Below are 23984 nucleotides of genomic sequence, written 5' to 3' on the forward strand. Positions count from 1 at the left end.
CATTTAAATGCATCTGTGGAAAAGCAGAAACCCTAAAGAGTTCTCCTGCTCCATCAACCCCCTTTGTTTCCAAACCTACTATTCCCAGCCCTATCTGGATGGCTTCCTGCTTTGCATTTTGATGAAGGAAGACAAGAAATCTTCCCCTTCCTGAATCCCCTCTTTACAGCACTTCATCTCTCCTCCTGTCTCCATCCATCGTCGCATGCCTGCAAGGTTTTTTTGATATTAGTGTCTCGGATGACTGATGGTGTTCAGGTGTTTATAGCGTTTTGCAAGAGACAAATAATGCAGGAATTTTTCCAAAAGTGGAAATATGAATGTCATCCTCAACATCCAATCTAAGAAAGTGGCTGTTTATTTATAGATTTAAGACCAAAATAGACAAATAAAAACAAAAAGAGACATCAGACAGTCAGACTTTTGTCTGATGTTACACTAGAATAAAGACTGAGCTGTTGGAGTTATTTCAATAGGCTGTTGACACACTGACAATTCCCTTGGGTGGGTTTACTACTCTTGGTGCATCTTAGTGCAGTGCTACAGTACAGTAAAGTCATGTTGTTGTCAAACATGTCCCACATATTGCAGGTGACACCGCTTTCAATTTTGGATTTAAGGCAACAGAATCAATCACATTAAAAACAAACTGCTGACACAGACAGACTCGCGGCGGTACATCATGAATGAAAGCCACGGCTGAGCGGGTCAAGGTAAAAAGTGCGTACACTCGTCTAGATTGCAATCCGTCAAACGCTGCAGATTGGCCAGGAGTAATGAGCCTTTACATTACAGCGCATAGATAGCTGATACCGCGGGAGTGCTATTTTGCACAGTCAAATTACGGTTCGATTTTCACCTAACAAAGACTCAGCAACATTCGCCAATCAATAGGTGTCAAAATGTCCCCCGCTCCTGATAATGGATCTGACAAGCACACGAGGAAATGCGTGCAGATCTACAAGCATAAAAACTCAGCGGGTAGGGCAGAGGCTGTGGGGAGAGGAGGGGTGAAGGCAACAGGACGGTGGGAAATACAAGAGACAACATTACAGAACAAGACACTTTTACAATCAAAATATAAAACCCGGATCGCCTCTGTAATATATTCTCTTTAAATGTAAGGCATTGTGGCATCTGAAAAATGTTCCCTTTCTATGTCTGGGAGGGTCCAGAATGTTTGTCAAAAAATACGACAGAAACAAAATGATATTGTGCATAAATGAAGAGTGAGGCGCGCCGTGCCACAGAATCTCCCAATTCTGACATCTGTTGGGCTTAACAGATGCTCCGCTCGGCTGCCTACCCGGGCTCCTGTCTGAGGCAGCCAGGCTCACCAGTAAGCCAAGGATCTGACTGGCTGTGGAAATTGAGCCTGATGGTAATTGATTGCACATAACTTGCGTGCTTCAATTAAAGAAAGTTAGTAGCTAGTGAGGAATTAAAAAAGTTTGAGAGCAGAAAAGACGTGGCCATCCATATTTGTCACAGCAAGCCCTCTTCAAGGTCAGTTCACTGCCAGCAGGCTCTGGGGAGGAGGGGGAGCGTGGGTAAAAAGGGAGATGGCTGACAGAGAGAGAGAGAGAGGGAGAGGGCCAGGCTGACAGCTCGACGGGGCTGACGGCTGCCTGAAGCAGACATTGAAGGACAGGTGGATGTAGTAGGGGTCTGGTCTGCCGGTATCAGGGGGCGTGGTCCATGGATGGTCCGGAATCATTGTCATCAAAGTCCCGCGGATTCACTGGGTCTGCCCTCGGCTCTGGTAGCCTGGGAGAAAAACGACAGTAAAAACAGAGCAGAGACAAATTATCTGACTGTAACTCTTCCAACTCTCTCTTCGGCAACACCTGCATGCAGCCACACAAACACACACACCCCACACACACACCCTGCCACCAAGCGCACATATTATGGAAATATAATAAACCTTTGTGAAATGTAATCAGCTTCAATCAAGCTATGCCTTAAGTAGAAATCATCCATTCTGTCGGTTTTATATTAGCAGCTCTGCGGTGACAGAGACAAAGTGATAGCTAAATTGCAGGGACCTGTAGCAATCCGAGCCTGGCTGATAGATTCAATTTCACTGGAGACAGTCTACACTAATCATATGCTCTAATTGGACAATGTCGTCAGGGTGATGGAGCACTGCTCCTCCCTGAGACACAACTCTGTAACTCTGTAACTTCTCTCATTCCACCCCTCCACCATTCCTATTTTAAATATTCCCCCTATATGTCTATGGTACATCCATTTTCAAAAGGCTACGTGTCAGCATGTTTCTCTAAACACACACTTACTGTATGTGGATGCTGTTTAATTCAATGAGATTCAATGCACTTTAGAGCTACGCCATCTAATTTCACCACTCAAATGTTTCTTTTTTAAAACAATCACTTCCTATGACCTTGGACAGCTGGTTTGCATTTATATTTGTGAATTTACTGTCTATCACAGCAAGAATGAAATCTGATGTCACACTGATGCACAGTTTTATAGGGCACACACCTGAGTAGAAGCGAAGGGAAGTGCTATGGCAGCTTGACTGACTGTGCTTTTTCTGCTTTAGATATACTTGACAGCTTCAAGGTCAGAAAACATAACATAGCTACAAAATGAAGCTGTATTTGGATGCTTTAAAACGAACAACCTGCATGAACCTATAAGGTCACCCATTTGTTCACAGTCAGTCGCGCAGCTCCATCAGTATGTAACCGCAGCGCAGACACTTTGCTCCCTAGTTATTACATCCGAGGGAGAAGTCGTTCATGACAACCAATAAAGCAACAGGTAATTTGTACAGCAAGCAATATTATCTCTCACACAAACGGTTACACAACCCAGTAAGCTAAACGAATGAATCATTCCCCAGAACAAGCGCGGCGAGCATTAAAGGAATACTTCACCCACAAAATGATCATTGGTATATCAATTACTCACGCCGCTGAATTGAGGAAGAAAACTTTGTTTTTTCTCGCATGCTTCCACGGTGAATAAAGATTCCGCTAACCGTGCCGTATAATCCAAGTCTAATTTATTCAGTTGTGTGCTCAGTACTTCCCAAACACATGCATTTTTGCTAAAATGTTACTATCTAAAACACTTCTGCATAAACAGGCTCTTGCACGAATGAGTTGTGCACTTGGGCAAGAGCGTGCGTTTGAACTCTGCTAAAAGGAATCCACAAACATAGTTCAACAGCATGCGCTTGCCAAGGTGCGTTTATCGTATGCTTAAGTGTTTTAAATAGTGAGGGTTTTGCTAAAATTCAAGAGAAATACTGAGCATACAACTGGATAAATGACACTTGGATTATGCTGCACAAGTTGTACGAGAGTTTGCAGTTGTTAAATGTGTACACCTATTATCTCAATTCATTATCTCCGTTCTTGGATTCTTCATTCACTCTGGAGGCATGTGAGAAATACAAAATTTTCTTCACAAAAAACAACACTAGGTGAGTAACTGATATACAAATGATCATTTGTGGGTGAAGTATTTCTTCAAAAAAAAGCATGCCAACATATTAAAGTTACTAAAGCATACTGTACAACACTCAGTTGTACAGTATACTCAATGTGACTGCGTGCAAAACATCTTCCAGTTTTAGGTTCATGTGTTGTATCCCGAGCTAGTGATGGAAATAAAAAACAAGAGATTGTGATTTTTCTATACAAACAAACACAAATATAAGGGGGTGAAAGCAAAGGTGTAAGCAGCCTTATGATAAATAACTGGCATCAAATTGCCAAAAAAGATAAAGGATTGCCTGTCAAGCTACAATATGGAGCTGCCGTGTTATGAGTTTAACAGCTTCTCAAAGAAGAACTATGGTGGCTGATGTGTAAAATGAGATGGTCCAATGTGTAACCGGTGTTTAGTTTGTCCGTTCTGGGCTACTGTAGAAACAACAAAAGCCCCGTTTCCACCAAACACTGTCGGTATGGTAATTTGGGAACCAGAAGTAACCCTTCAGACATGGTACCTAGACCCTAGCGTTTCCACTGCAAACAGTACTCTTAAATGTGGGTGCGTTTGTTGTCACTCACTGCTCTGTCCAGCACTCACTGTATTTCCTCCTTTATCAGTCTGCACCTCGTTTATCTTCCACAGAACACACTGACATTTTCGAACAAAATTAAACAGGCTGCAGTGAGAGTCTTGATCAATGGGATATATGCAGTTCACGTAACCTGGTTGAAAATACTACTACTACTACTACTACTACTAATAATAATAATACTTTTATTAAATGCTTAAAGATCCACTCATTATTAAAAGTGTCATCCAAGAGAGACAATAAAAACTAAAGTAATGGTCAAAGTTGTCACATCGCAATTTAAGGTGTGCTGATGGATTCACGTTGTCAACTCATACAGTGAGTAACAAGTAAATCGTCCGCCTTAAAAGTTACCGACAGTTGGGGCGTCGGTAGCGTAGTGGATAGTGTCGGCGCCCCATGTACACAGGTATTGCCTCGCTGCAGCGGCTGTGGGTTCGAATCCGGCTCGCGGCCCTTTGCTGCATGTCAGTCCCCACTCTCTCTCTGTCTCCCCATTTCACCCTCTGTCCTGTCAATAAAGGCAAAAAAGCCAATAAAAATAATCTAAAAAAAAAAAAAAAAAAAAGTTGCCGACAGTCGGCCCAATAAGTGAAGATACGTTTTCTTAGTCTGCAGCTGCTACAAAAGGCAGCAAAACATCCTTTTATTTTATAGTTCCACTTTACTATATGCAAAACTCTCCATGGTATGAACAGTGGTTACATAAGCCTAAAAACCAGCCACAACTCAGCCCTGAGCAGAGTGACTATCCGCTATTAACCAATCAACAGACTGCAGTGTACCTAGCACACAGATCTGGTACTAAAAGGTGGAGCTGTGAACACTGCAGACCAGAAATGGGGATGGTGAGGAACAGTTTCATTGTAACATCCACAACTTTTCACAGTGGAAACAGAAAAGCTGTGCACCAAAATAGGTAACTAAACTAAAACACAATTATTTTTGGTTTCAGGTGATTATAAATGAATAAAAAACATATATATTCTATTTCCAACTATACATTACCCTAAATCCTTCACACCGCTGGACCTTAAACCTCCCTCACCACAGCAGCTTTAGCTGTGTAAACATACTTTCTATCTATGATGCAATATCCCTTATACATGGAGGCAGCTAATTAATACATTTTGTACAAATTTAATGACTTAGTAATACTCTCCTATCTCCTATCGCTCTGTCAAGGACACATTTCTATCCATCTCCGCTTCTCTCCCTCTCCCTCGCTTTTACAGGCCTCCGTTTTCCTGCCCTATGCTGTATGCAGCACAATCTCTGAGAAAAAATCTACATGTCAGTTAATAGGCTGCGATATCTTTCTGAGCGCTGCTCCCTGAGTATTCCTGTCTGACATACTTCTGTTGGCAAAAACAAAGAGCTGCTTCCTTTCCCCTTTCCTGCACCTCCTCGAGGAGTGCATCATCACAACACAAACTCATCAAAGAGCAGCACAAATGTATGCACGCATGAATCCTGCGAGCACATGCGTGTGCAACTGTGAGCGGAGTCGTAAAACAGTTTGATGAACTGTTGGCTTTTCGAAACTTAATGGACAAACTCCAAAAAATGCCTATGGTGAAGTTTTGCACTTTCAGGGTTTAACTAAGGAGCGGTAATTTGCATACACACATGCAGACGCACACACCTTGGCATCGAGCGCCAACTTACAGACTGCCAAAAGAAATGATGATGTTGGACAGAGTGCATAAACACACACGCAGGATGTAGTTGCTGTATAGTTATACCATCTCTCTTAAGTATACATCCGAGACATTAATTATTCAAAAGTGCTGCTCCCATTCAAATTCTTGGCAAACTTGCCACTTGTACTTTCTGTACACACCAATTTTTACTCAGTATTCAGATTGTCTGCAGCATCACACAGGCTGTTCACTCTTTATTGTCAGCACAACACACAAAAGTGTGCATGGAGCTAAGCCCCTCGCTCTCACACAGCTTCCTCCTGTCTGACACGGTGTTTGGGGTAAAACGTTGGCAGACTTATTTGTGTGAGGCAATTTCATCTTGCATCTCCAGTCAACCAAAACAGTCACCCCCTGCTGTTCGTATTAAAAGAAAAAAAGAAAAAAAAGAAAAAGTAATTACAAATATATTTATATGGCACAAAGCGAGGCCTCCACTACGGAGGCAAATGAACTATTTATATTCAAACGGTCCTTGCTAAGCCTTAGGACACAGGGATGTAATAACTTATTTATTCCACCCGCAGGAAAAAGGCCATTACTTGAGAGGGAGTGAGAGAGAATGGCAGCGATTGGGGGTGGGTGGTAGAGAGCAAAGACGGAGTGGAGCTTCAACATGCAACAAAATGTCAGTGGGTGGGTGATAAATTCCCTACAAGTTAAAGCCCTTGCTTTGTTCTCTTTTTCTGTCTGTTCATCTTCTCTGGCCTAAGTAAAAGATCACTTTGCTGTGTGTGTGTGTGTGTGTGTGTGTGTGTGTGTGTGTGTGTGTGTGTGTGTGTGTGTGTGTGCCCTGACGACTGGCTTCTTTCCGCCCATGACTTATTCATAAGCTTTAATGCAGTCAATGTATTATTGATCAGGGCCGATCATTGCCTCCTCCCCTTGGTGTGACCATGTCCTGCGGACAGGGCGAGCTGAGGGCCGGGAGCCCTGCTACAGAGCTCGCTGTCTGGGCTTCGAGTGAAGCACTGGCTGTGGCTCCTGGGTGATGGATGGACAACAGGCTGGGTGTGTGGAAATGTGGAGCACTGTGTGTATGTGTGTGTGTGTGTGCGTGTGCAAGGGAGATAAGATTCTAGATAGGACTGATAGACCAGAACAAAGCTAATCTTACTAAAGTCCCCTCTCTGAGTGAAACAGAAAAGTTTCTCCAATAGCCCCAAAATGAACCCATCACTCATGGGAGAAAACCTCTGGCTCCCTACGAGGAAAACAGAGGGAGGGAGAGTGCAGGATGTTGCCTAGACTTTGACTTTTGTCTCTCTCATTCTATTCCTGTTTTGGCCTCCACCCCGTGGAGCTCTCTGGGAGATAGAGGAGGGAGGGGTCCTTGCCCTGATTAAGTTTGAATTCCCTGCTCTTGGCAGAGAAGCTGCAGGACTCCTAAGTCATCATCCGGAAACACTCCCATCACGCCGTAGCAGCCTTTGCCAGCTTGATCCAGCAGCCTCATTGCCATATGAATAATCATACTGCAGTAGCTTGGATACGCTGAACGGGGTTTGAGGTGTGTGCGCGAAAAACGACGGAGAGAGAGAGGAACAGGGAGGAGCTGAAGAGCAAACTGGGGGTTGCTGATAGGAGAGTGGGGTTCTTCTTGATTAAGCAAAGAGGTTGAGTGAGAATAAGGCTGTGTACATAGCGCTGGTGGCAATCATCCTCAGGGGAAAGTAACTATTGCAATTTGCATTTTCAAACAGAGGTGATGCCATCTAAAGCGTACTCCATCACATAAGACGGCAGGGCACATTTCTCAAGCCCCAGAGGCCTACGAGGTTTGGTCTAATGAGAGAGGACCCTTAATGGTTATTGATAGAGCCCACGAGGACAGACTCTTACCCTTACTCTCCAGTGAAGCAGTGCACTCTGCCACTACTTAATGAAGTAAATCTTGTCGCTTCTGCGGGATGATTTAACACCACAAACAGCTTTGCGACGAGAGATGACTGCTGTATGGAAAAATAGATCAAATAAAGGAGTGGAATGGGGAAAGAAAGGATCATAGAGCATTAATGACATGAGGAAGGAAAGTGACTGTGGAAAAAAACACAGGTATTGATTGGTCGATTGCAATCTAATCTAAAAGAAGAGGAAGAAAAGCCATACTGTACACCGTTATGAGTACTTTACCTTTTCTGTGCTACCGCTCTGCTGGATCTAATTGGCCATTGTCCTGGAAAGGTTTACATCCCTCTCTGTCTCTCGCCTGCCAAATCCCCCTCCTCTCTCTATGGATTTATGCTCTTTCCTTTCATCTGACAGCCCCGTCTGAGGGTGTGTAATTTAGAAATCGCCCCTGCACACACCTATCATTAAGAGCACCCCTGTGATCTTCCCAACACTTTGCACTGCGATGATCCTGCCAGCTAGAATTTGAGATATGGATGTATCCTAATGAGTAGAAATGTGAGGGGAAAACCGAGGGGGGCAAAGGAGTGACGCAGAGAGGTGGAGGAAGACTTAAGGAAGGAAAAGACAATTTATCAGAGCTTCAGGAAGGTGAAGATCACAGAACAAAAGGGAGGAGAGCCACAGCGTTGTCGGGGAGTGACAGCATCTTGATCGCAGCTTGTTGCCGAAGCTCAGGCACAAGAAAGGGAGAGCTGATGCGCGAGCGTGGGAGCCACGGCTAATACATTTTTCAGGGGTTTCTATTAAAGTTCCATTGTCACAGGTTACTTGGGCCATGATCAGATAAGGTGCTTTTCTCTCGTGCTCGCGAGCACTGCCGGGAACACAAACGTCAACAGCCTTCTTGATACGCTCATGCTACAAGTTTAAGAACGTCTCAAATTAGGTAGCAATGCTCCACAAAGGAAACAATGTCAGGCTGTCATCAGCTGCTGCCACTGTGTAAATTACACTGTATGAAAAACTCTGTCAAATTACAAACCAATTTTCTTTGCGGACGCATTTGCACAAAAAGCCAAAGAAAAGAACAGACTGTAAATGGGAAATAAGAGAAACTCAGTGGGTAATGATAATTGAATCTCTATAACAACATTGTATTTCACAGGAGAAAAATGCTTCACAGTTGATTACTTTTATGAAAACAAATTGCCTGTTTTTGATGGTTCTGTTGGGGTTAATAATTACGCAAATTGCTAAAATTCTGCCTCAAATAGTAATGATTAGCTAATTTAGCAACTGATAGAAAAAACTGTCATTTCATTTCTTTCAAGCACAACATTTGCTGGGTCTGTGTCTCTTCAAGAGCTTCAAACTCATCTCATCTTCAAAACAGAACTTCAAAGTGTTGGAGACTAGTAGCCTGACGCACAAAGATGCTTCCCATGGTACCCCAGAGGTTTGTGCTATGTCCATCTTCCCTGCTATTTATACGGTATGGTGTTGTCATATGGCCACAATTACTTTATCTCGATTTTACTAAAAGGCAGTAACATCAAATCCATGTTTAACTGTTAAGCTTTGAAAAGAAGGGTCTTCTTCTTTGATGCGACAAATACTTGATCACATCATTCAGTACATCCACAAACTTCAGCTGTTCCAGAGCTCTGTCGATCGCATCATCACCAGAGCCATCAATCATCAATCACATCACTCCTGTCCTTCAGCAGCTTTACTAGCTCCCAGTTTAATACCGCGCTGACCTTAAGATCTTCCTCCTTACCTTTAAGGCCATCCACAACCTAGCTCCCGCCAGCCAGCCTGACCACCATGGGGTCTAGAGCCTTAAGCTCTGGAACTCCCTCCCAAATCCTGCCTCACCTCTTCATCATCACGCGACCAGGAAGTTAACTAATTATTCAATATTTAGGCAAAATTTCTTCAAGAACTTTTTAATTGATTATCTGGGGTACATTACCTTCTAGTTTTCATCATTAAAACCAGTTTAGATGTGATACGGTGGTGTGGTTAGTGTGGGTTTTCTCAGGGTACTCCGGCTTCCTCCCACAGTCCACAGACATGAAGGTTAATTGGTGACTCTTAATTGGCCGTAGGTGTGAATGGCTGTCTGTCTTTATGTGTCAGCCCTGTGATAGTCTGGTGTCCTGTCCAAGGTGTACCCTGCCTCTCGACCAATGTCAGATGGGATAGGCTCCAGCTCCCCCACCATCCTCAAGTGGATAAGCGGTTATGAAATGGAAGGATGGTAAAATGAGTAAAATGAATTTGTTGCCATGATGGCAAATGCATGTGAATATGGTATCGATCTATGTGCATTCAACCCACTGGACTGCGACTGACTTACATAACACTAGGCTACACTGAGACAGTGTTTGCAACTTTTGATTAAAAGGAAAAAAGACACCATAAAATCAGATTAAGCCAGCATTAGAGTCCAGCAAACATAAGTACAGACGGCATTAAAAGGAAAGAAAATAAGCAAAGCAGCAAAGGCATCATATATAATCTGAACATCATTTTGGAAGACCAAGTTTGTGAATCACTCACAAAGGCATTTATTGTGTTAAACTCAAAGAGAGCGTTATTAAAATAAATATTAACTAAACAAACATTCTTGCCTTCTCTTCCAGGCTTTAGCGACAAAATTGGCAACTTCCTCATTCTAGCTTTTGGCCATCTGAGCAGTATATATTTTGTCACTGTATTGCATTATCTGGATTATAAATGACATCCCCGGAAATCATAGTTTTAATGGAAAAAAAATGTAATATGCTTCCCAAATTACATGTCTGTGCATTTCAGTGTACACTTCTAGTCAATAATTGTTTCTGGAGTTGATCGTCAGACTAGTGAGGACTAGTCAGACCGATGCGTTGAGAACTGATGAAGCCGCTTGGATAAGAGGCGAAACGTCTTCTAGACAAAATCAAAGTCCAGTTGCCTACGATTTAATTGTTGCCAAAATGGAATTGACCTGGATAAATGAGAATATCCACAGACTTAACAAATGAAAAAGAAAATTACAAAAAGAGAGAGTGTGCTTTGGCTTTGTCCGAGTCAGAAGGGACAACGCAGACCACTGGTCCTTGCAAGCAAACAAGGAGGGGAGATGTAAAATGTCAACAGCATGCAAATGCATTGTGGAAGTGGAACTGCGTCTTCAGCTTCCATAAGGAATGAAATTGGGTCAGAATGGAGAATGTAATGTTTGATTGAAAAACATGTCTATGGTGATGAAATGAAATGAATGATAGTTATCACATGAAATTAAATGGGAAAAATTTGATTTCATGGGACTTTTTATGGTTGCCATATGGGAAAAATTGACTGACTACCCCCCTTTAAAATACATATCTTTTTTATTTCCATTTTCTGAGCATTTTTAGGTAATAGAAACACATTAAAACGTTAAAACACAACAGTTTTAGCGGTATATGTGTGTGCATACATACAACACATACCACATTTTTTTTTAACCTAAAAAAATGTGTTTCAAAACATTTCACAAATAAATGCCAATACTTTTGGAGCATTCCTAATTGTGCTCTAGACTGAATGACTTCTCTAAACAGCACTGACCCTGGCCACTTACCACATAATTCTTGTTTATTAGAATTCTGTTCTATTACAGAGATTAAAAGCGTCCTTGGCTAACAACTCACTGGCATCATCTTGTTTAGACTGCTGTAGGTTTTTATTATCTGCTGGTAAAAGTTATTTAGCATCATTCCAGACATTTCAAAATGCATGAAAATACTGCTCTGGTTTTCACTGCTGAAAAGAAACAAAAAAAAAAAAGAAAGAAAAAAGCAAAGCACTTTGCCCCTGAATCTTCTCTCGCCTTCTGTAGCCATTATTTTTAGAATTGACTATTTTAAAATGTAAGTGATTACTTTAAAAGCATGACTGGGTCTGCCTCATGCTACATCACAGACCTCTTGACTATGTATGAGTTGCACAGACTGTGATCTTTAGATGAGACCTATCTGATTTCTCACGAAGTAGACTGCAGACTAAAAGCAACCATGATCTGCACTCAAGGCTTTGAGACTTCAAAATAACACAGAAAAAAAAGGTTGAAGAGGTGAGTAAAATGTTTCTTGTCTATCTGTCAAACACTTTATTTTAATGTTTGTTTATTATGTAAAATGTTAGTGACGACTTGTTTTTCCATTTTTATTTGTCTTTAATAATTTATCTTTCGTGCAGTCCTGTTTTATTCACATTTGAAAACATCTTCTGTATAACTCTGGCAACAGAGCTTTCATCCTGTCATGGCAGAAAGAGAAAACCTCAGCGAGTGTGACAGCAGTTATTGAGGAGCGAGGACTCTATTAAGATTCCGTGGTGAGAGGCTGCTACGTGGGCACAGGTGGTACCGGCTCTGCAGGTGTTGGAGGGGGACGGCTGAAAGGATGGTTCACAGCTTGGGTTTTATGACTGTTTCACTGCTTTGCTTTTAAATCACTGACACACAGGATGATTACCTGATGTGCAGGAATATACAGGGATGCATTAATATGCCTTTCAATTGGATTATGTGACAGTCAGTATCACAAATAGGTGACATGCTGCAGGATGCTGGATGGAGGACACTAGGCTTGGGTACTGGTGTACTTGGTACCGGCAGCCAATGGTACCTTTTTTATTAATTATCATTATTAAATTCCATATTACATGTCCTTAATATAATATACTATAAGGCACATATAGGCATTAAATCACATTATAGACACTACTATACAACACATTCTCACTCCGACCTCGTCACATATTGACGTTTGGTCATGGACTTTCCATGTCCACATGTCACATGCAAAGTACCCTTGGTTGCTTTGGTTGTAGACGTTCTGGGACACCGTGTCAAGTTCTCTTCTTTCAAGATACACTACCCTTTTCCAGGAAATTTAATGTTTACATACAGTCTCACGTTTTTTTCCTGCAACAACAAACACATAGCAAAAGGAAGTAGTTAGGTTTAGGTTAGGCCGGTGTTTGTTGGACCCATCCATCATTCCTCCTCTCCCACTTGGATCTTCGTTGCCTTAACTTTCGTGCTTGTGCCGTCGCATTTCCCCCGACGCTGCTGGGTGCCATTAAACTGGCAACTGGCTGCGTATAATGCCGATGTCAAAGGACGACTTTTTTTGTTGGTTTCTGATGCTGCAAGTCACTGCCCAAGTACCGGATTTCGCCGACTTTGGAGTGTGACTGGTAGTCCAGGAATGGTTGCCATACTTTATGGAATTCATTGGCTGATTCTTAGATGGTATATCTGAGCTTTTCCGACTTCAAGTGAGCCATGACATCACTGACCCAGCGTCAAAACAGAGGGGGCAGATTAGCCTTCCAGATGTACAGAATGAGATGCCTTGCTAGCAATGACAAAAAGGCCAAAGCACAGCATCCATGGTTTTATTACACATGTATGAAAATGTCTCAAAAATCTTGTCCCAAAGTTGTCTCATCCTTGGGCATGCCCAAAATAAGTGAAAAGAGTTGCTGGGTCCTGAATACACCATTGACAGGTTGGGTAAAATTCAGGAAACAGCTGGGCAAGTCTGTTCCTTGACAGGTGAAGTCTGTGAAGTATTCTGAACTGAATAACATTATGTCTGATACACACAGAGGCTGAGATGATCTCAGCCACAGCCAACCTCCAGGATTCAACTGAAATCCTCTCACCAAAGTCATCCTTGCATTTTTATTTCAGATGGTCCAGGGGGGCGAAGCTAACGACAGTAGCATATCATAAATTTGAGATATCAAGTTATGCTCAGAGGGACCCACAGGGATACGATCCTCGAGCCAGCTGGAGGGAGTTTGGGAAGGGAAAGTTGCAAAATTATTTTTTTTAATATTTTACTTTCTCTGTCATAACAAAAATGTAATTTTTAAGGGTGCGGGGGTGACATAGTAGACTAAAAATCAATTCTGCTCCCCTGCTAATTTCTAATCACACATTGAGCTAATCTTCCGTGTCTGTCTGTCTGGGTCTATGTATGTCTGCCCATCTAGCAGTGATACTGGGCTATTTCTAAAATAAGATGGAAAAGAAAAAAATAGACTAGATGCCAAAAGTATTGTGGCAGATTGGCGCAGCAATGACAGTTGAGCCCTGCGGCTCAGCAGAGCTACATTGCTGGCCTCGGAGCTCTGTGGTTGGATTCCAGGCTTCGAGATGCCTTGCAGCGCTTCTGCCTCTTATCCAAACCTGGTGGTCTCAGCCAGAGGTGCTCTCAGGCACCAAAATTTGGCACCAATGGACTTAGTGTGAAAGGGTACTCAGTAATAGTGACGTAATTCAGTCAATACCCTCAGAAGTAAGCTTGTTAAGTTTGTTACTCAACCCTAGAGGACACTGTCCTGAAGAACTGATACTTCATTCATTTTTTTTTTGCCATAAAAACAATACCAGTTTTGGTGTGGTTTGCTCAAATTTCTGTTTTAAAGGGTTCACACACTGGCTATTCAGAAACCTCCCTCCTTTAGCAAAAGTTGTAGCCATGTCTAATATCCTCTGATGCAGTAATACACACAGAAACACACTCACTGACACGCAAAGTAGGGATTCATGATGTTAGCGATTTGCCTTGAGACAAAGAAAACAACCACAACACTCTTCTTCCTCCATGAGATGGGAGTAGAATCTGCACGGGTGTCAAACCTCCTCGGGCATTTTAATGATAAATCCGTAAAACTTCTTTATAGTCTGCATCTGTGCAGCGATCCCTGTTGAGCCGCAGCCGCAGCAGTATTGGGTTTGTTTACATGGTGATTTATTGGGCTGAGGAGAGTCTTTTCCCAGGAAATAGAACTGTCTATATCCAAACTGACCCCAGCAAGCCGCACACACTTGTGGAGGAAATAATATTCTAATGTAATATCTAAAATGACAGCTTGCTTTAGCCAAGAAAAGCGTTCTTTTATCCTATCAATTATGAAGTAAGTCTTCTTGTAATTACATTTCAATTTGGGAAGAAACTCTTCAAATATGCACAAAATGGACAATTTACACCCGTATTTACATGAAATAAATTATTGACTGTATCTTAATGCCTGCAGATCAGTGGAGGAGAGTGAGACAAACTGCCTGACCAAAGAGTGCGCCAGCCATCATATGCTGCACGTTCTGAGCCGACTGAATAATCGCTACAAACAGTGACAGTCTGCCTCTTTCAGAGTCACTGGTCTATTCATACTGTTCACTGGGATTGTCTTCCCCCTGAAAAACAATGCAACACCCTGTGGTGTTTCCATGCTGCTCCAAAGACTTAATCAGCTCACGGAGGAAGTGAAGAGACAAGGCACAACAACAGGCAATGCATCATGGTACAGGGGACAGAGAGCTGGGGGCTGTTTAATATGACCCTTTGTGTGCACCGCAGCTTATTCATCAGAGCAAAATGGGAGAGGCGAGGATAAATCCATCTCATCATCCACCAGATGTATTGCCTCAAGTAGACCCCATTCAAACTCATGTTCATGCATGCCATTAGTGTTTGAAATGTGCATTGGAAAGTGCGGTGCATACCACTCCAACCAAGAATTGCGTGCAGTCAGCTCACTACAAGATGCATGTATTATGCCAAAGATGTCTCCTCCTGCATACAGACGGCGAACAGTGAGGCGGAAAGGTCAGTGAAGTGGAATAAAATAGTGTGCTGATGCTCAGCCAATCAGAATAATCACACAGGTTTCGTCTGCGCTGCAGCAGGTGTGAGGAGTTGGATGAGTACCGTTATCCCTCCATGAACTAATTTCCCGCTCACTTTGACACAGGTACCTGCCGTTAATCATACAGAGGAATTAATGCAGAGCCATTCAGATAAGAGCATTAAACCACTGTAAAGACTCAATCTTACATTGGCTCATTTAGAGATTTTACAATTTCTGTGGCCACGGGGGCAATCGAGGAATTAATTGAGGAGAACTGCAGCGATCCTGTCCGTGTGGTTCACAAAAATAGAACTGACCCCGACATAACAACCAACAAGCATCCCTGACCTCATTTGCTTTAGATATATATGACCGCATGGGGACCATAATACTTCCTTAAAAGGCCCTCTTCACTGAGATGCAATGTGACAATCAAAAATGATCCTGAATAGCGCACCTCTGTGTAGGCACAGGACTCTGCCTTCCAATTTTCCACAGCCATTATACTCTTGGTCACAAATTAAATGGCAATGAATGACGTTAAGAAGATCCCTTAGAGGAGAGCAAGGAGGAGATAATGGAATCACCCTAATGGTTCCCCACTGTATAAGAGAGCGGGGAGAGAGGACAGACATGTTGGATGTCGTCTCCTAACAAGAGGTTTAATCTTCAGGAGGTTACTCTGTGTCATTACTCATTTGACATGCTCACAAATATGCAGCTACTCATTCTTAAAACACAGTCAAACCCAGACCCATAAAGAAACCCAGGGGTGATTATGAAACAGGATAAATGTCTCACCGTGCTCTATAACAATTGCTTTCTCTGGTGATACAAAGTAAATGTTACTGTTTGGTGTTTCACTGTGAGAGGGACACGATGACTGATGGCAAACTGTGCACCGTTTAAAGACTACAGATGTAATAGGATGCAGTGTGTTAAAAGCTTGGACAAAACACTGGTTGCTAAAGGGTGAGCGCAGCCCTACAACACTGCTACAAGCTTTACTGATGCTTTAATAACTGCAATGGACCTAAACAAAAAACAAAAACCATTTCCAAAAAAGAAAATAAAAGAATCTTATTTCTTGAGTGCCTGTCGTCCATTTCTGGTGTAAGTGAAAGTACCTACGCTAAAAAAAATAAATAAGCAAAGCATTAATGTAACTCTGAATCACATACTGCGCCCCTGGCCACATGCCAATCACTGATTTTAAAGCAGCTACTATTCATTCACGAGCGCCACCGCGATAACCTGTGTCACACAGCTGCAGGTTAAGGTCTGGGAAAATGGAGTCACTACTACTACAGTGTGCTGACACAAGGTTCACAGTAAAGCGATATGAAGAGACTATTCGTAATCACACAATGGCTCAAGTCAGCTCTCTGTACAATACTGACACAACTGTAATACACTGAGTAAACAGAGTGTATGTCACCTTACTTACATTTCAGAGGTGTACATTTTTCCTCTACTTTTACACACACTGTGATATACTGTCGCTGTATTATGTATTACAGAACCTAAATTGCGGTATTGTACCATCATGACCAAACATGTCATTTAAGTATTAAAGCATGACTAAATTGTGATTTACACCTACACAAGCTGGTTTACAATTCCTCCACCACAAATCATGAGAAAATACTGCCATACACTCTGCCTTGCAAAACAGTTTCATGTTCACCTGGGGATAAACCTTTTGCATAGAAATCAACATGGCCTTTCCTCTGGCGCACCTCTTGGGCCAAGCTTAACATTTTAGTCATGCAAACATGCAAACTTCTCATAGAAGGGCTCCCCCACCCTAGGGTTCGAACCAGGAACCCTCTTGCTGTGAGCAACAATGCTAATCACTGTGCCACTGTGCTGCCCGTTGTAATGTTCATTAAACATAAAAGCACAACTTGTAATCATGCTGTCCTTTCTTCAGCACTCTTTAACCCTATTTTACACAATAGTTCCCTGTAAATTACTGGGGTAACCTTTTGAGCCCCGCATGTGATTTTCACTAGTCACACAAACACTACATTCAGGAACATTTCCATTTTGTGCCTTTTACACATGCCATGGAAATGCCAGAACAGATGGGGCAAGGGTCAGTCCAGCAGATGGAGGTAATTGACCCTTCACTAAGCCCCGCCCCTTTGTGATGGTCCGTCAAGCTGTTGTCACTAGTATGGAGCCCACACTGTAACCAACTGCACTTCCTGATGAAATATTATCACATTTTTTGCAAAAATGAAAAAGTGATTTCAAAGAGAGGCAGACAGAGGGGTCTACAAAATGTGTTTGAAGGATATATCCAGGATGTCAAACTGACTCAGCTACAAAGAGAGGTTAAAAAGATAAAAAAAAAAAAGATATTCAATGTTATAATCATTAAAAAGCAAAAGCAGCATGTATATACATTTAGTAGGCTATGTCTTCAGTAGCTAGCAAGCTAACCCTACATTTTTCAGGGTTTGATTTTGTTTTTGGAACAAGGAGGATACCTATAGCACCTTCAAACCTCTCCAGGTAACGAGTATCATTAATACACATAAAAATACATGTGTCCCTGGCACAACATTTAGCTCCAAATCCACAAAACCAGCCTGAAAATGAAGGAAATCTGAAACAACTGCATTAGAGTCAATGGAGCACAGCTGTGTTGTTGTCGGACCCTGGTCTGAGCTGGCCCAATGCTACGCTATGATTGGTCTGTCTGTGTCTGGGGATGGAGTGAAGCGAAGGGTCAATTCAACACTTACGAATGTCAATCACCATAAAACTCAAGAAAAAGAGAAGAAGATGGGGCAAGGTCGGATGTCTGTGTACGTGGCGGAAGACGTCTCTTAGTATTTTCAGGAACATGGTGGGCAAAGAGCTGTTTCTGTCTGATGCCAATGTTCTCGTAATGTGTTCAATTAATGTATTACTTGTAAGTTACTAAATCAACTGCAAAAGCATTGGTGTAAATGCTAAAGACGTACAGACGCAGATTTACATGAGTCATCACCGGAGTCTTGTGACTGGTTTGCTCGCTCCACTTACAAATAGTCGTCAGATGGACTCAACCCTTTATGTGCTTGTCCCTACAATGTTACTGCTTTCGTTCACAACACAGTCATAATGGCATTTCCCTCGAAATGTTACTAAGCCTTGATGTTGGAAATTGGCAGTACAGATTTCCCTAAATATTGATGTGACCCCTGATTCCATGCAGGAAATGGACTGCATGTGTGAAAGGGGCTTAGAATACTTCTACTGTCTGATTTGTGTTAGGAGTATGTGCCGTCCTTACATTCTTATTTTCCTTCTGTTCTAAAGACCAATCCCCCATGCGAAGCACTCTTGTCTCTTATTAAATTTCAGTCTTTATTGTTCCTGTTGCATGTGATTAGGGATTTAATTCCCACATCTTAAATGTGTAAACAGCCATTGCTGGATCAGGACATCTTCTCTGATTAAAGCCGATAACCTGTCAGGCCAGTAATTTTGGACTACTTATAGCCTACTGAACCCAAATATCTCAGGCACAGTCAGGCTGATCTTGCTTCATTATACAGGTCCCAGGTCTGGGGATATCTGATACTCGTGAAATTTCCTTTTCCTGCATGCGTTTTTTAAAAACATGCAGACTTTAAATGCAGACTATGTCTTTGGCTTAAATTGAAATTTCTGTAGTATCTAATGCTCCTTTGAAGTTTGAATCTCAAACCCACAAGAGTGAGAAAGGGAGAGAAAAACACATTGGAGAGATAAACTTTTATCTGTCCTTCGGAAAGCACAGCACATCAGCTTATAGGTAATGAATAGTGAGCACCTACGCTGTCCCCACTCTCCCTTTTACTTAAGACTTCTTACATTCCTCTTTCCCTATTTCCTCTTTTGTTACTTCAAGTTGAGTGTTATTCTATTTCCTGGTCAAGCCTCTGTCTTTCAATATTCCCTGTAACTACTTTTCAACTGTTTTTTTTTTTTTATCTTCCCATCTCTCCCTTCATTTGTCTGTGCCTGAAATGCCTTCGCCTCTCTGCCCTTTGTCGTCTCCATAGGCACCATTGATGGAGGGTTACTGAAGGGAGTCCTTCCTAGCCTGATCTGCACAGTCAGTCATGTGACCACTGAGCTGGCTCTGTCCCACGGCCAGACAGCCATTATGAAGACTGACTGGCCACAGCAGCGCCCACACACTTGGCAGGCTGGCAGAGCTGCCCCCTGTTGCCGCTTTCAAACAACCCCCTTCTCTAACAGCAGAACGCCGGCGCCACCTTAATCAGCGAACTGCCCAGGTGCCCGGACGAGCTGTCCCGGAATCTCGATTGCTCTGCAGAGATTTTAAAATTAAAAGCTTGTTTACGCCACACTTGGGGCGATGAAACTGACTCCTCCTCTGTCTGCGCCCTCCTCCATCAGAGATGGAGGGATGTCAGAGGCACATATGGCCAGAGAAGAGGAGGAGGAGGAGAGAAAAAAGAGGGGGGAAAAGTGCGCGTCTATGAGACAGTGAAAAACAGACAGAGTTGGAGAACAGACTGGCTATTAGGCGAAGCCTTCTGTCACATGAAAAGTCCCCCTCCCCTGCATCCAAGCCCTGTCATCCAAGCCCTCAGTGTGAAGGACACCCAGACAGACAGCTCAGAAAACCTGGGCTCCAGACTGTCACAACTCTCATCTCGCCTGATAAAAGTCTCGTATGCCTCATCCATCCCTCCCCGCTTTTTCCTCTGCAGAATGTTAAACACACTGTGGAATAAAGGACTTCCCTCAGGGTGCAGCACAAAAATCTTCCTCTTGCAACGAACAAACAAACAAAAAAAAAAAAGAATTAACAGTTATGATCTCAACCGCAAAAGCCGCTTTAAAGAAAGTTCTGAATGCAAATGTTGTGCTGTAATGCAAATGTATAAACTCACAAACTGAGACTAGTTTTGGCTTTATTAGTCTGTGACATTTGTTGTTTTGCTCCTGCAGAAACAGCGTAGTTAGATGCAGCTTTGCAACACGGTGAAATACAGTCATGGGGCTTGACAGCTCCCCAATGCAGCCTGACTAATAAACTTTTATGTGTACTAATGCATCCTGTAAAATATCAGTCATAAAAGCCTGTCTTCTCGTAGAGGTCACGTGCCCTTATCTGATATTTCATCATCATTTTCATTGTTTAAAAGAGGCACACCCATTGTGATTTGGATCTTTATCTGCTGTGACATAATTTCTACTTAACACATGCAAACGTCTCTTCATATGTGGACAAAAGTCACAAAAGTCAAAAGCAATGATGTTTATTGATAAAAAGCCACCAACCAGCAGGCGATTGCCTGGTTCAGAAGGGAAACTCAGATGTGCGAATGGGACCTCCTGTCAGAAAAAGCAATTAATTTTTCCTTCACATCCCTCCCTTCAGAACAACGCTGGATTAAGGTGATTTTGTAAAGTGCATGCTAAATCTCCCATTAGAATCCCGAGGTAGTTAAATCCCAACCATCTCCTCATTCCTCTCTAGCCAATACTATAAATCTACATGGTGACGGGGCTCGTCGCGAAGCTGCTGAATTAAACATGCCAACCTTCGCTCACTCCTCCTTCCCCCTCGCTGGGAGAATTACTGAGCAGAGGGACAAAACTGTAGACTGGAGGAGGGCCCTGACGACCGCCCCGCTAAGCCCTCAGACACGTGCCGTGACGTTGTTGCTGTGGCCAACTGTGGAAAGGGAGATGTTTGCCAATGGTGTGTGTGTGTCTGCTGTTTCTGTGTTGACAGTTCATACCTAGGGCCAGAGGTTTGATAAGGCACTGATTCATTGCCCCTTGGTTCAGCCTGCCGCTATCGCCCCCCTACATCTCTACCAAGCTGAAATCAGACCTGTAATTCCACCTGAAGGCTAACACACTATGATGTGCATGTGTGTGTGTGTGTGTGTGTGTGTGTGTAGTGAAGGGGACACAGTAGGTGAGACAGTGTGACGAAGGCATCTGTCTGTGAAAACATCTTCCTGTCTGTACGGAAAGACAGTTGCCTTGTTCTTTCTGTCTTTCTACTAATTACCCTAACTGTGCGAGTGTGTGTGCGAGCCGATGTGTGTGTGCGTGTCTTGTTTATGTGCAGTTCTGGAATGAATAATGAATGTTTATACACAGTGTGACATCTTCTGAGCGCTTTTACTTGTGTGTGCGTGAGCATTGCATGCATGATAGGGTGGAAAGCAAAGTTTCTACAGATCCAGTATGACAATCTGCCTTGTGGATAAAACACTGAGAGTGGAAGTGTGTGTGTGTGTGTGTGTGTGTGTCTGTGTGTATATGTGTGAGAAAAAGAGAGAGGAAATGGGAGAGACAATATGCAAAGAGTTTCCAGAGAACCCATTTTTCCTGTTTGTAAATAATTCCCTGACAAGACACAAGACAGGAGGAGAGGGTGCTCTAATTGCCTCGTCCACTTCCTGTACAGTAAGTCACATCAGCCTTACTCAAGCCAAATAATGTTTTTCCTCAAATGCAAACAAAACTCACAGGCACCTACTCACTGCCTACAGCGTAATACGTGCCCATCATACCGATTAGCAACTGGCTGATTGGCAGTTTCCCGAGATGGTGATTTCGGTTGACAACACTGACATTTGCTGATCATTACAGTCCAGCTGTTAAATGTTCAGATCATATAATCTGTTCTGAAGTACCCAATAAAAGCTCGCCAGAGACCACAGATTGTTGAAATGAGTGTATGGCTGTCCCAAAACAAAATTACCACTCATGCTAGTGAGCTATAGCTATTTTTAGCCATACTAGTGGCAATGTCAGTCTGTCGGTCACCACTTTGGTCCTGACTGAAATATCACATCAACTATTGGATGCATTATCATGTACAAACATTCATGGTCTCAATGAATCCTACTGGCTTTGGTGATCCCCTGACTTTTCCACTAGCGCCACCATGAGGTTGACATTTGTGATTTTGAGTCAAATGTTTCAAACAACTACAATATGGATTACAATGACATTTGGTACAAACATTAATGAAATCCTTATAATAATTAATAGTCATGACTTTTTCTCGGGTTGGGAGAGAGTTACTGCCCCAAGCGAGGCTGTTCATGTATCTCGGGGTCTTGTTCACGAGTGAGAGTAGAATGGAGCATGAGATGGATTAGCGGTTTGGCGCAGGGTCTGCAGTGATGCGGGCACTATGCCAGACCGTCAAGGTGAAGAGGAAGCTGAGCCAGAAGGCAAAGCTTTCGATTTACTGGTCCATCTATGTCCCAACCCTCACCTATGGTCATGAGCTCAGGGTAATGACTGCGAGAATAAGGTCACCGATACAAGCAGCCGAAATTAGTTTCCTCAGAAGTGTCTGGATTCAGCCTCGGAGATAGGGTAAGGAGCTCGGAGTAGAGCCGCTGCTCCTTTGCGTCAATGGGGTCAGTTGAGGTGGTTCGGGCATCTGATCAGGATGCCTCCTGGGCGCCTCGCGTTGGGGGTGTTATGGGCACGTCCTACTGGTAGGAGTCCCCGGGACAGACCCAGAACACATTGGAAGGATTACATATCTTGTCTGGCCTAGGAAAGCTTCGGGGTCCCCCAGGAGGAGCTGGAAAGCGTTGCTGGGAAAAGGGATGTCTGGAATGCTTTGCTTGGCCTGCTGCCCCCGCAGCCTGACTTCAGATAAGCAGCTGAAAATGGATAGATGGACTTTTTCTTTGGAACCATCATCAGTTATAATGAAGAATGCCTACAAAACTAACAACATCTCAACTGCACTTTGTGTTTAGTTATAATTAGCAAATATTAGCATGCTAACATACTTTAAATACGGTGAACATGCCAGTGTGCAAACTTGTTAGTGGGAGCATGTAAGCAAAATGATTTAAACTTTTAGGTCAAAGCCCTGCTCTGCCTTTCAGTACAGCCTCACAGAGTTGCTAGTATGCCTGTCAACTAGTAATACTCAACTGACAGCCCATGGGCCAAATCTGGCCCCTGATAGGGTGCTGGGTGGCCCCCCAAACATTTTCTAATCCACAATGAAAATAAACCAATTCACAATGGAATTATCTGCATGCATAAAAAGCATCAAAACAGAACTTGTCAGTCAAAAACAGTGCCGAGGGAGAATCCCCTGGACACCCTGTAGAAGGGTCTGGGTTAAGCACTGAATGTCTTCACATCATAAAAATTCCCCTGCGTACACCTGACTTGTACGGGGCTGGCTTCCTGTCATTTTGCAAGAATGGGCTCTGCACAAAGCAAGTTCAGTATCTCTGCTGTAGTTCTGTTGTCAAAAGAAGTGACTTTGATTTTAATTTATGATCAAAATTCAAGCATTTATCATATGTCTTTCATTTTAGAATAGTAAGTTGATGTTGTAATACAAGATTTATCATGTTTTACAGTCTGACAGTGAAGATTCTTAGACATGGCGTGCCACTTGCAATAAAACACTGTTCATGAATAACAGAATCGTAACTAGAAGGTCATTTCATTACCGCTGCAGCAAATCTGCATCCTGCCAGATGTGCTTTGACATGTGGCGGAGATAAAAAAGACAAAATCACAACATCTGCAGCTTCGATGTGGCGATTCTAGCTCCTACCGTCTGCCAACTCTCTTCATCACTGCACTTCCTCAGTCACTTTCCTCTCACTTTCTTTTTGTCTTGTCGCATTTTTCTTTTCGAGTAACTGCACACACCGACACCCACAAGCAGA

At 42.8% G+C, this 23984-nt stretch overlaps 1 protein-coding gene across 1 annotated transcript in view; it reads right to left on the minus strand.

Moving 5' to 3' along the window:
• Nucleotides 1-340: 340 nt before the first annotated feature.
• Nucleotides 341-23984, minus strand: part of trim44 (tripartite motif containing 44) — a 59737-nt gene continuing 36093 nt past the window's right edge. The window contains exon 6 of the mRNA XM_049574561.1: nt 341-1767. Coding sequence (XP_049430518.1) covers nt 1683-1767 — 85 coding nt within the window. The 3' untranslated portion in view covers nt 341-1682. The remainder of the gene's footprint in view (nt 1768-23984) is intronic.

Source organism: Epinephelus fuscoguttatus, linkage group LG4 (genome assembly GCF_011397635.1).
Source record: "Epinephelus fuscoguttatus linkage group LG4, E.fuscoguttatus.final_Chr_v1".
Lineage (NCBI taxonomy): Eukaryota > Metazoa > Chordata > Actinopteri > Perciformes > Serranidae > Epinephelus > Epinephelus fuscoguttatus.